The 13,849-nt window shown below is 34.5% G+C and overlaps 1 protein-coding gene across 1 annotated transcript in view; it reads right to left on the bottom strand.

Moving 5' to 3' along the window:
- Nucleotides 1–3,878: 3,878 nt before the first annotated feature.
- LOC140148167 (zinc transporter ZIP13-like) overlaps nucleotides 3,879–13,849 on the bottom strand; it is a 32,426-nt gene continuing 22,455 nt past the window's right edge. Inside the window, exons 5-9 of the mRNA XM_072170028.1 lie at nucleotides 12,573–12,662; nucleotides 11,269–11,319; nucleotides 7,824–7,956; nucleotides 6,627–6,726; nucleotides 3,879–5,587 (exon numbers count right to left, since the gene is read on the bottom strand). Coding sequence (XP_072026129.1) covers nucleotides 5,512–5,587; nucleotides 6,627–6,726; nucleotides 7,824–7,956; nucleotides 11,269–11,319; nucleotides 12,573–12,662 — 450 coding nt within the window. The 3' untranslated portion in view covers nucleotides 3,879–5,511. The remainder of the gene's footprint in view (nucleotides 5,588–6,626; nucleotides 6,727–7,823; nucleotides 7,957–11,268; nucleotides 11,320–12,572; nucleotides 12,663–13,849) is intronic.

Raw genomic sequence — 13,849 nt, 5'->3', positions numbered from 1 at the left:
CTAATTACATAATCGTATTTTCTGTTTGCAAAATTTTAGTGTATGCTGAAGAATAATATTATAATGATGGCATTTTAAGTCCTCTCAAATTTCCAGAAACCTGTACAGTTGTTTCACTCTTTAGAATCCAGAAACAAGGACAGTTTTGACTTGCAGATAGCCTCACAAATTACTTGAATTGATGGACCAACTTCATTCACTATCTTTTTTATAGTGAAAACATGGCTCTTTTGCTTCATTCCTTCACATTTGTTATAGATTTACCCTAAAATGAAATCTACCGTAAAAAATTGATAATAAGCATAATGTCCTATTAATGAGTTGCTCGGACAAAAACAAACTTTTGGTGTAGTTTGTTACAGTTTTACATTTTTCTTTTAATTTACTAGTATCTATAACACAGATATTTATAAATTAAAAAACAAAAAATATGAAAAGCTTACCCAACTACCCTAAAAACTAGTTCTTGTCCGAGCAACTCATTACTAAGCACATATGCTTAATATCAAATTTTTACGGTATTTCAATTGATAAAAGTTAGAATTACAAATAAAGAAAGGTACTTGCTTGTCCTAGGAAACATCATGAAGAGCAACAATTTGAACTTATCTTACAGATATAGATACATGTCATTGCATAGTTTTGAAACCAAAAAGTTCACAGAAAATAATTTGACATTACATAATGAAACTTTGTAACCGCAAAACAAATTAAGATGGTTTAGTCACTCTTTACACCACAAGCAATTAAAAATTAATACATTGATAGAAGTCATAAATTTCAGGCTACATTGCTAATTAAAATAGCAAAATCGACATGCAATTCAGTGTTTAAGGGTAGGAATTGCAATGATAGGCACACACCGACATCGCCTGGCTAATAATTATTGGGTGCAGCAGAGATACTAAAATAAATACCGGGATCGATACCGTGAATTGCTATGCACGATTTTGATATCAGACGAAAATCTTCGGATACCGGGTGGAAAATGATGAATATCTCCCGTAAATGATTTCGTCTCATGAAACCAGATCTGGTCTCATACACTTGAAAATATGTATTGAACAGATATGATAGTCGTTAGTTTGCGCTTTGAGAAAAGGCCGTGAGTCTTGAACTCAAAATCTGACCAAAATACTCATTTTATATTGCGTTGGTCCTGTATGGACTACAGCGCACAGGCTATATACTGCACTCACTACTCCAGTGGAGGCAGTATGACCATTGACCGCAATGTCGTATACAAGCTTACTCACACATCGAGAAATCAATTACCCCGGCTATTGTCAGTAGCCTTAGTCAGGTCACTTGGCTACTGCGTCTCATATTAAAGGTGGAATGAAATGGCCATGCGTGGCTGTGGATTCAACCTACCATGGCGATTTCTACCATGAAGATATCGGGGCGATGACACTGTGAGGCACTACATTTAAATTGTTTTCCTGGTCATTTCACAAAGAATTTGACAGACAGACCAAAAGTATCATTATTTAAAACTGGGGTCAGTGCAAAGGGTCCCCTTTTCAAGGTTTCAAGGTCAGTGATTATGGTTAGTATTTTCCATTGAAGCAGGGCCGTGTTTTTATGTTAGACATACAAGGGCCTGACATAGATGACAACTTCAAGCCATATTCTTTAAAAATAGATTAGTATTCATTTTCAATAAATTGTTAGCATTTACTGTCAGATATGTCCCTTTTAATTTTGAGCCGAACAAGTGAGGTAAAGCAAAGAAAATTGGAATTTACTACTAGCGCCAATGCATGTTACTCTGGCGTTTGTAATATAGTTATACAAACTTAATACCGTATTTCGTCAAATAGTCGCCCCCCCTCAAATAAACGCCCCACCACTTTTTTCAACCAAGATGTTTAAAAAAATGCTGATATTTCCATGCTATCTTGTGTAGTAAGCTTACCAAGTTGCCCACATGGTCGATAATAGCGTCAATAATTGGCGAAAATTCTAATTCTAGTTCTAAAATTGACCTTGAATAAACGCCCCCCCCCCTTGGGAAAATGTAAAGCCCCCGGGGGCGTTTATTTGACGAAATACGGTATTGAATGTTTATGATGAGTTCAATGGTAACACTGTTTTCATGAGGTGAAATATTTCACCAAATGTAAAATTTTGCAAAAAAAAAAAAAAATCAATTTCTGTAAAAGAAAGTCAAATTTTCATACCTGTTACTTACAATAATATTTAATAAAATACATGTACATCACTATAAACCTTTTGAGGCCTTTTTCATGTTTTGTAAAATCCACCCCAACACAACGTGTTCATCAAATTCTCTCAAAATATAACCTTCACAATTCATATTCAAACAAATAAATTGTTAAAAAATACCCAGTTTATGAAAATTATTTAAAAGGCACATATTATTACTATTAATATACTCTTACTTTAATACCTATGCTATATAAATTTGGTAAATTATATGATACAGTGGCATAAATTATTTATGAATATTTGAGCTGAAAATTGAAGCACCATTTTGATATTAATAATATATATATTTTACACATTTTTTTTACAATAATTGGTGAAATTCTTTGTGGCTATTACATATCTTTGGTACCACATGTTTCTTCACCCTTCTCTCCGTAAAACAAACTTGGCAGTCTTAAAAAATAATTTCAAACTACACAATAAGCCTAACAATACACTACACATTTTGACATAAAATCTGATTGAACTGGTTCATTAAATATGATGAAAATAGATCTCCAGATTGGATTACTGGACTGTCAATACACTGTCAAAGTAGCAGCAACATGTTTATTTTCATGTTTTTCACATTCTTTTCAGCTTAAAAGAAATTAAAATTTGTGAAAACTATTTCATTAAGTGTGTTCATCTATGAAAATTATTATACTTAGTTCTCTGGGTTAACAGATTAAGTGTGTTCATCTATGAAAATCATTATACTTAGTTCTCTGGGTTAATAAGATGAACAAATTTTAATCTTTCCCCAGAATAGGCCAGTGCACATAAACGTTGAAAAAAACACCAGTGCATACGGCCAGATTCGAACCGACGACCTTCAAAATACTAGCACGACGCTCTAACCAACTGAGCTAAAGAGGCACATTGGAGAAGAACGGAAGATATAAATCTATAGGCATTAGGTTCTAATGATGTTCGCCGCATTCCTAGTGTTCATCTATGTAGAAACCTTCAAAATTAGCCCCTCAACGCTAATGACCAGAAACTGCAGGGATCTGGAGCACAGAATGGCAATACCCGTATTAAATCACCACTATCGAATCTAATCAAGTTACTGCAATTAATCACACAAGGCATCATTATGTGACCTATCACATCAAACATGACAGGTATTTCTAAATATGGATTACCAGATTTCTTAACCCAGTTATAGAGCTATTTTTATGGTTGAAGTGACCCTTCATCTGTTGATGCCAAATGTTTTAAAAGGCGATTTTGTGCGATAAATATATGCCAAATTCTTTTACTATTTTTTTTTCAGTTTCTTCATATATTTTCATAATTATGGCGTTCCAATAACTGCCACGTTTCATTGTGTTGGGTCACATATCTACAATTCATCTTAACTCAACTCCAGTCCAGTCTGAAGAGATTATTTGAAATTTTATCTTGAAATTTTTGCAAGAAGCATATCTCTCCCCATGTTACGTCTTGTCATTCAAGATTACACCTTCAAATATGAAATGGTCATTAAACATTCAAATAACATACTACAAACCAAACTTATTTACTATGATACAACTTAAAATACATTTTATAAGGCTAAAAAAATTGTTATGTCTCAAAGCCCATGGCAGTTTCAAAACAAATGTAGAATGAGGTTTTTTAAAAGATTTTTTGTTAATTTTTTCTAAAGATTTGTTTAAAACTAAATATTGAATTAAGATGTCATTTTCGAGTGTTCAAAAGTACACAGCATAAAATTGTGGTTGATTTACACTACTGAAGTACAAATATCAATTGTTGTATGCCTAAACAATGCGAGTATCGAATCAAGTAACTTTTCTTCCAAATTTGACTCGGAATTTCATGATTTTACGGCAGAAAAAATGGACGCCCTAAGAAAAACGAACGCGTGCGTGGGCTTTGAGACATTTTTTTAGCCTAACTGAAGCTAAGGTAAAACTACATAGAAGTAAAAAATAATACATATCTACAAAACAAAGTTATTAACCTACAAGTAGTAGGTGTGACCCTGTGAGAATGGAAACTAAACATCTCAAAAAAGTAACTAACCCCCCTTAAATAATGACCATTATTCAAAAACGGGTGATTGTATTACAAATCCAGTAAAATGCGTTGGAAGCAGAATTTATTTCTGCACATTTTGACACCTCATTTGCAGCAATTGATCGAATATTGACATCACAGCGTACATTTAAATCAATGTATCCCAAGATTTGAAAGTTGCAGTAAATTGTATTGATTTTGTATTCAGTGTAATGGAAGGAAATCTGTTTAATGACATCTGAGTGTTTTTGTATTGTAAAAATTTGTATGTAAGTGCAACTTTCAAATCTGGACCTCAATACATTAAATTGACCGGTGTTTTATTGTTTTCTGGGCTATCGTATCAAATGAGGTGTCAAAATGCACAGAAATTAATTCTGCTTCCAATGCATTTTACAGATTTGTAATACAATAGCCCCTCTTTGAATAATGGCCATTATTTAAGGGGGATTAGTTACTTTTTTTGAGATGTTTATATAAAGTGTAGAAAGTTCAAAAATGATCATTAATTTTTTGAAAATGTATAATCATTCTACTAACATTGAAATGTGCATTTATTACATAAAATACAAACATTTGGAAACTGCTCATTGTGATTAGGTTGAAATACAAACTATGCTATATCAGGAGCATTTACTACAATAATATTGTAGCAAGTGTTGCTAATATTGTTGAATTTTAAAAATAGATTCCTATTTAATATTGTGACTGTTTCAAACACTACTAGTGTCCTCCTTGTAACATAATGTCATTATTACAAAATAGTAGAGGGAAATAAGCTTTCAGTTATACCAACATGTAATACTGCAATGTGTGTGTACATATGCATACAAGAGATTTATGACATGCACATGTAATTCACATATAACTACTATATAAATTTTACATAACCTGTAATACAACGTTATCATAAGGAACAAAGAACTTTTGAGGTCCAATAAGGAAATTCATGGTCCCATAACTGGAAAATGAACAGTTCCCAATTATGCTGGTTTTAGTTATATTGTTCTTCCTTTCAAGGACTACTGGGCAACCTTAGTCACTGATTCAACATAATTACACATACAAAAATAAATTGTCTCAATACCCAGTTTATTGAAAGTAAACTATTCCTATTTACTTCACCATCCTTTGTTCTAATAACTTGTTCACTGGCTCTATGCTTATTTCCTCCACCACCCACTTGGCTTGTTACTTGTGTGTTGTCTTATAAAGTTGTTGTTTTTCCCTTTCTGGATACAAAAATAACAGTTACCACCACTGTCGTTGTCATCATTCTGCTATTAAATTCACTGCTGCCATGACGGCTATCCCACTTAAAAGACATAGTACTTGCTTGATGGACTCCCTGAAAAATAGTATCAAATACATCAATAGATAACATGATATACGAATCAAAATGGCATCACTGAAATAAACTCAAAAACACAATATGAATATATACGAGGGATATTAAGTTAATAACCTTGTTGTTTATATTATTTATATGCTATGAATGTTATTGCTGTTTATATAATGTATTTTTAAAGAAATAAATGCTCAATTGTATGTTGCTTGCCTTATTTTATCATGTAATATTGTATTTTTCATTAAAATCAAATTCTTAAAATTATATTTGTAAAATCTCTCCGTGCACCATAAGATCAGTTTCTTATGTTTGTCGGCTTTTGGAATCTTTTCATGCTGGTAAGCCGAGAGTGACATGGACAAAAAAGAGTGTTTTGCATGTAGTGAATTATAAATTGTATTAATTTTGTTGTAGTTTCTATAACATTGTTAAGTGCTCAAGAGGTTCTATCATTGTGCATTATACTAAATCCCTCATTATTATGTTATTACAAGGGTACTGTGGTACAGTATTAAGGCACACCTTGAGATTTTGAAGAGTGTTGACACAGTGCACACTTGCTGGCACAGCAATAACATTGCATGTATCATCCCAAACAAGTCCAAGGGGGGGGGCTATGAGGACGAGGATATAAACACAAGTGCTGAGAAGCCCTTTGTGATAGTGTTGAAAACAAGGAAGTCTGATGGATCTCACTGACATAACAGCACTCTAAGTCATCAGCATTTAGTTAATATCATTGTTGGTGACACATTGTTCATTGATCCACGGTGATATGATACCACACAATATGGGCATACATTAATGTAATATCTTACTTTCTACACCTTTGTGAGTCACTCGCAAATGTGCAGCCACTGATCCTGTTAATAGCAGGTTGATAATCATACATTTCCAATTCAAATTGCTCCAGAAAATGCACATCTGTTTCCATTGTTTCACAATTTCATCAATTTATTTCAAAATAAGATCTGTTACCTTTACCTTCTGGCATATTCTGGTATATGTTAATTAGTTTGAATGAAACGGGAACACTCACCTTGGATTTGTCTCTTCCAATAAATCGGGTAGAACTGTAACTAAAGCTATATTAAGAAATCCCCCTGATGTGAATGGTAGAATCCAGGCTGAACTAGCCCCTGTAAGAGGCAGGAAAACAACAACAGATGGCTTTATTAACGTAACAGTTTATTACTTTCTTTTTTATTAACATCCATGCAGCTGATAGTATTAATCATATAGGCAGAATGATATGCATAGGTTCTTTATGGTATTGCATGCCCAACCTACCCAACCCAATTTTGACATGTCCTCTTTTAATTACAACATGCTTGGCCCTTACCATCTGAAATTTGTCCACATATATTTTGTAAAAAGTTGTGTATTTCTGACATCACACACCACCCTAAACACACACACAGCTGATGACTATACATGTACCGTACTGAGGCGAGTATAGTCCCACCTTCGAGTAAAGTCCCACCCCCAAATTTTCCAAAAAAAAGTTATTTATTTTTTCGGCTTTGGAGTGTCCCAGGACCTAGACCTAAATGCTAGGATCATTCATGGTTGACCTAAAAAAAAAAAAAAAATTCAAGATGTTTTGTATTTTTAATATGAAAATTTTTTTTTTTGAATTGAGTATAGTCCCACCCCCAATTTTGAAAAATGTTCACCCAAAAAACGGGGTGGGACTATACTCGCGTCAGTACGGTATTTAAATTTTTTAATACAGATATAAATATTTGTGATGATATTTGCATAGTAGCACATATTTCATAACTATTATGCATCCGTTTGTAATTAATAGCTGCCTACAGAACAGATGTTTACAATTTCATCCATTTTATAATGCAGTTGAATTTAATTAAATTGAGGCCTCCAATGTCATTCGCAGCATAAAAAGCGGGAGTGCCAAGCATACCATTTTGTGTTATCCTGCTAAAGCAGGTCATTGGGCTGTTCGAGTTGAAATCCATACACCCCCTACATTAGACATTACCTTCATATCCTGCACAGGGGGGTATGGATTTCAAATGGAATCACCCAATCAGGTAACCCATTTGAAATTCACACTTCTAGTGTGGAAGATTTAAATCATGCCTTTTTTGGGGGTGTATGGATTTCAACTGGAATAACGCACTGTGTTCTGGTGGGATAGTGCGATATCATATTGCTTATTTATCAATTGTTTTTTCTTCACTGTTTTTTGTTTTTGTTCCAAACTATTTCTTACCAGCTTTTTCTGGTGATTCTGACATTAAAGCTAGTATAGCACCACATAGGCCACCAGTGGCAGTATAAACTTGAGCCCTAGCTGCTCTCCATCTATCAAAACCAGATCGTAGTAAGATGGCAAAATCGCCAATCTGAAAATACAATACAGGAAGTTATATCATATAACACATATATCTTTCACCTCAAAACCCTGGTGTATCCTATTTTCAAGAAAGTGTTCTTTTTTTTCCAAAAAACATGTGCAAATATCCTTTTAACTAATGAAAACACACTCAACACTCTAAATCTGGAAAACCCAATTACTTTTTACATATATTTACTCATGAATAAAATACTGCAACACCATAAAATATCTGACCTATCAAATAAGTTGTGCATGTATGCTTTTTAAAATTAATCAAACAGCAAAGAAAGAAATACCCTGAAATGTCCTGTATCTTTAATAACCAAATCAGGCTATGACGTTAATAGGGGTGTAAATTAACGGTTATTTGTCTAACCGTTTAAATGGACCACAATCCGGTCGGTTAACCGTGTAAACGTATGTAAAAAAAAAGTAAATTTTTTAAGTTAGTTATATACCCTATATTTCTTGTTATTCAAGGGTTTTTTAACATGCCCCCCAAAAAATCCGGATTTTTTAAATTCAAAAATGACAAATTTCCGGCCAGAAATGAGCTGGAAATTTGTATTTTAAATCGCATTTAGCGATTTGCAACCATGATAATTAGCATATTTTTGGTAGGAAACCAGTCGGCAACCCGAGATCTGAAATACACCGCGATGGTTTGCAAATGTGTGTATCCTCAGTATTCTATCGTATTGTGTTTTAAGCTGCCGGGAACCAGTGGAACCAAAAAAAATATGGCGGCGCGCAATCGGCATGTTGTTCAGTGGTGAGAACACGGGTGAGAATTGCTTATTTCTCACCTAGCTAGCCTTGTCAGAGAGGAAATCCTGAATCAAAACTAGGTAGATGTTATTTTTAAGGGAAAAATAATTCTATTTGGTTTCAAGTTTGAGATAGTTTCGTTCAGAAATTGGTGCTCTGGATGGGCTTCTGAGCATTGCTGAATGCCTTCAAACTGCTACGGCGGATGGCCCTTGACCCCCGGCCACTATTGCGCCGCTCACTGCGCTAAATCTTGGCGCTAATTTTTTTTTTTATGTTTAAACGGTTGGTGATTTTCCTAAACGGATAGTGCATTTTACAGTCGGTTAAACGTGAAACGTGTAAACGTAGACACCCTTAGACGTTAACAACCCCAGCACTTGTCCCCTCAAAACTACACCCCTGGCAAATTTTGTGCATATTTTTGCATTATAGCGCATTGGTGACAAGTAAGATATGTATATTTTAGGGGCAAGGACTACAACTACTGCACTGAAAATTCAGAAACTCAAGGCAAGTAGTTATTGATTTATTGATCAAATATTGGTTTCCCTCATTTTTTACTGTAACTCCACAACTGTTGTATGTGCTGAAATAAAATTTCCAGTGCAGTAGTTGTAGTCCTTGCCCCTATAATATACAAATGTACATATCTTACTTGTCACCAATGCACTATAATTTTTGAGAAAAATGCAAAAATAGGCACAAAATTGGGCAGGGGTGTAGTACCCCCTTAATACTTTTCTGTCAACAGGATTCATTAAAACTACATAACACTGCATGTTTGAATACTCTTATGTAATTTGTATATTTTATTCCACCATATTTGTTGTTTTACATAAAGATTTCAAGCATACACATTTACCAAAATATTTGTTATTTGAATAGACTGCACTGCTGCACGTGTCAACATTGATTTAGCAGTTAAATTATTGTTATTTTGGGGTGTTTGATTTAGAATTTTTTTATTTGCAGCAAACAATGAGTTTAAACAAGCACAGCTATTTTCCATTTTGCTCCGTGCACATCCTGGTGATGCAAATACCGTATTGTTTGTAATAAACGCTCCCCTCTAATAAACGCCCCCCTCCAATTTTTCTGTGAAAATTGACAAAAATGCGAAAATTTCCATGACATATCGTGTAGGTAAGCTTAAAACTTGCATCAGTCATGTCAGTCACGAACGCTAAATTGAATGGACAAAACCTATTATGACTCAACTCCCATCCATTTCATTGCCTAATTATGGTAGAATTTCACTAATTCTATGCACTTACAGGTGTAATTTTGTTGTATTCCCCACGAAAATATCATTTTCCGTGGGCGCCGCCATCATGTATAGTGTAAATCCTCCTTTTAATAGGAGCACCATCGGAAATTGAACACGATTTTTAAGCTTTTTTCACTGACAATTCACTTCCAATAAACGCCCCCCTTTTGGAAAAATGCAACGCCCCCCGGGGCGTTTATTACAAACAATACGGTAGATAAAAAATATATTACATTATGTATAACTCATGCTGAAAACCACCAAAAAGCAATCCAGAGAAAAAGCAAACAAACATAATAAGCAAAATACAATCCAAGACGAAAGCAAATTGTACAAAATTAAACACCCTTTCCCATTTTTGCTATATCATTGTCCTTACTGTAATGTTGATACTGACCGTATTTATCTTTCTTCAATAGCTTTTAACATTTCTTAAACAAAATGAAATTTTTTATCACAGCTAATGTTTACCAATATGCTCGAAATGAAATACTTTATTAACCCTAACCCGCCTGTATACTACAAAATACTACTTGATATATGCGCTATTCGTGCGTGCATCCCACGTGGTGTGATGACGCAATCGCCCTAAGTGATATATAGACACGGTTTCGCTGGCCAGTGAAGCCCAAGACTTGTGGCAAAGTGTCGCCGACCGAGTGCTTGGCATGCGAGGGGTCTCGGGTTCGAATCCCACCCAGAGCAAACAACTTCTTTTATTTCTTTTCTCTCTTTATTCTTTCCTTCTTTCCCTTCCCGTCGCCAAAAAGCCCTTAGGGGGTTAGGGTTAGAAGTACAACAATTTGCAATTTTTTTTTATAAAACTACTTTTAGTTGCGACTCATATCAGTGTTTAAACTCAATTAATAAACTGCTGTCAAGTCAAATTTTTTTGCAACATTTTCCTTACATTAAATTTAAGGGGCTCTACTATTTCTGCTACTCATGCATGTACCGGTCTTCTCCCTTAAAAATTGCCCATCATCATTAACTTCTCTAGTAGGCCTCACCTTTTAGAAACACATTTCAACTCTGATCGGCTAAGATTTCAGTTTAAACCACAGATATAAAGTGGAGAATGCGGACCTGCGCCATCTTGGTTCAGGAAAGGAGAAAATTGTTGAGTGTTTAGGCATGACAATCATACAGACTTCATGCTGTAACTATGTTGTAACATAACGATTGCCATCAAAGGACCCAAACCCTAAAATATCTACCACATCGCCATTAAATAAAGTTATTTTGCAAGTTGTGATTTTCTATTTCTATAGTTGTTCCTACCTCATGTGGGATCTCATGCAGCATGATGGCTATAGTTGTCAACACACCGACCTAAGAAAATGAATAAAACATGTAATATTTGATTTGGTAATATTTACAAAGATACAAACTATACAAAACTGCCTAAGAATACACCAGCATCAAATATTTAATGACGGTAATAGCTGTCAACATACACCAACCTATACTGGCCAAATAGATAGCTATTTACTTATTTAAATGGCAATATTTTGTTAACTCATTAAACACAAACGTTTTCAAAACGGTTGCACAAAGGTTGCTAAAAACTTTTAAATTAGTCACTTTCAAATGTTTTAATAACTTTCTATTATAAGAGAGTGGGCAGCCTATATTAATAACTTTTCAAAACATCTCAAAACAGTTAGTTTTATAGTTGCCACATAACCTTGCCACATAATGTTATTTCATTTCAGTGTCAATGAAAGAGTGAACTTCTAAAATGTTTGCAAAAACATATTTTACAATAACATTTTGACAACATTTGATACAGAATGTTTTAATAACTCAAAATTGAAAGTTGCTTTTTACGAACCAACTAAATAAAACTGTGTTTTGGGCTGACAACAGCTGTTGTACTCTTTTCATTGCTACATGACATTTTTCTGCACAACTTCCTGTGCAGCCTGTCAATTGTTTCTCTGCCAATTTACAATTTTTCCCAGACAAATTCTTATAGCACTGATAATACAAAATATATTCTGATGTATATCATATATGCTTGAATTAACAGTGATTCCATAACTGTTTAAAGGAGGATTTCGTGATCCTAGCATCCTCTTTTTATGACATTTTTCAGTAGATATCCATGAAAAAAGCTTATTCCCAAAATTTCAGTTGATTCCGATTTTGCGTTTACGAGTTATGCATGATTATGTGTATTACACTGCTCCATAGACAATGTGTTGTAATTTGCACCAGAACGAAATTCAAATTTGGCGATATATTTTTGCTAAACGAATTAATCTGCAAGAAATATTTGGTACATAAACATTATGTAGCCAGAGGTATCCAGTGGTGTAAAAATCTCAATTTTTTTGGAAAAGTGGGGGATGAGGCTGTGGATCACGAAATGCCCCTTTAAGTGGACATTTTCATTCTACTCTGACATTCAATTTGGTACCATTAGACCTCGAAGCAGCTACAAATAACATGCAAATATATTTCTTTTGTACATAGGACTATGTAAAGAAGTTTAAAATATGGAATTTAAATAACAAATGAAACCGCAGAATCATGACAAATTAATCGCACCAAAATTGCCTCTTTTCTACAGTACATCTTACCTTAAAACTGACCAGAAAACTGCCTGCTACTGCCAAGCCATGTGTGAAATTATCAATAAAATTGGCAAGAAGATTTAAATAACCTGTAACCTGGCAAAACAAAGCAAGCAGAGAATGAAAATGGAGTTTATAGGTTATGTTTGCGGAGTTCAAACAAGATTACTGAAGGAAAAGGCACACATTAGGTCAAATGTGGTACACATTACAGTTGGGAGATCTGAGGGCCAGGGGCGTAGCCAGCTTTCTTGGTCAGGGGGGGCAAAATAAAATTTTGGGGGCACAGACGAAAAAAAATTGCAGTTGCATCATATAATACATAGAGACTGTATGTCTTCGAGCTTCCCGAAAAGGGTCTTATTGCGATGATGTGCGCACGTAGCGTGAAATAAATGGTATTTTACACTATTTTCGCCCATTATCCGCTAAAAAGGGCTTTATTGTTACAATGTGCACGCCAGAAGCGTATGGAAAAATTTTGTATTTTACACTATTTTGGCCCTGAATTTTGCTAGAAAAGGGCTCCTTGCCCTTTTTCTTTTCCTTTGCCCTCCTGATTTTCTCTTTCATTTTTTTGTCAGTGGGGCACTTTTTCTTTCATTTTTTTTTTTGTCACGGGGCACTCTGCCCCCTGCCCCCCCCACTGGCTACGCTACTGCTGAGGGCTACTTAAATTTCCCTCTGAATTTGGACTTAAGGTGAAGAAGAAATAAACAAACAAACAAACAAACACATCACAAATGTAGATTGAATATGACCATCCACAACAAATTGGCTGTAAATGTATAGTTGGCATTTTCACTTGTGATATTAGATATCACAATAAGCTTTACAGTGATATATTATCTGTAGGAAAACAATGGGTCAAGAAAGCTTTTGTTTTCTATTGTTCATTGAAACGTTCAATGGGCCATATCTCAGAACTAGTTCTGCCGACATTACAGCCTCTTACTGGTGGGTGGTCAGGTGGATGGTCACCAATATGGCACACTACACATTCAACTTCTCTTGAATATCTATTAGTTTACTTACAAGTGTTTCATTAATCAAATCAAACGGCTAGATAACTTCCATTTTGTATTATTACAAACTTGTGCTAGTACATAAGACAAGAAACAATTCTTCAAAATTTTAAATAGAAGAAATACCAGTTCAAACAGATTTTCCTTGTTTCATACCCACCCCTGGAATTACTTTTTCTGTCAGGATTGTTCCTGCTGCAAAATGATTTTAAAAACCTCTTGAATCAACTCAATCGGACAATCTGTTGCGAAGATACA

The sequence above is a fragment of the Amphiura filiformis genome, chromosome 3 (genome assembly GCF_039555335.1).
Source record: "Amphiura filiformis chromosome 3, Afil_fr2py, whole genome shotgun sequence".
Taxonomy (NCBI): Eukaryota; Metazoa; Echinodermata; class Ophiuroidea; order Amphilepidida; family Amphiuridae; genus Amphiura; species Amphiura filiformis.
The sequence above is the reverse complement of the archived record's forward strand: the minus strand, read 5'-3'. Positions and strand labels throughout refer to the sequence as shown.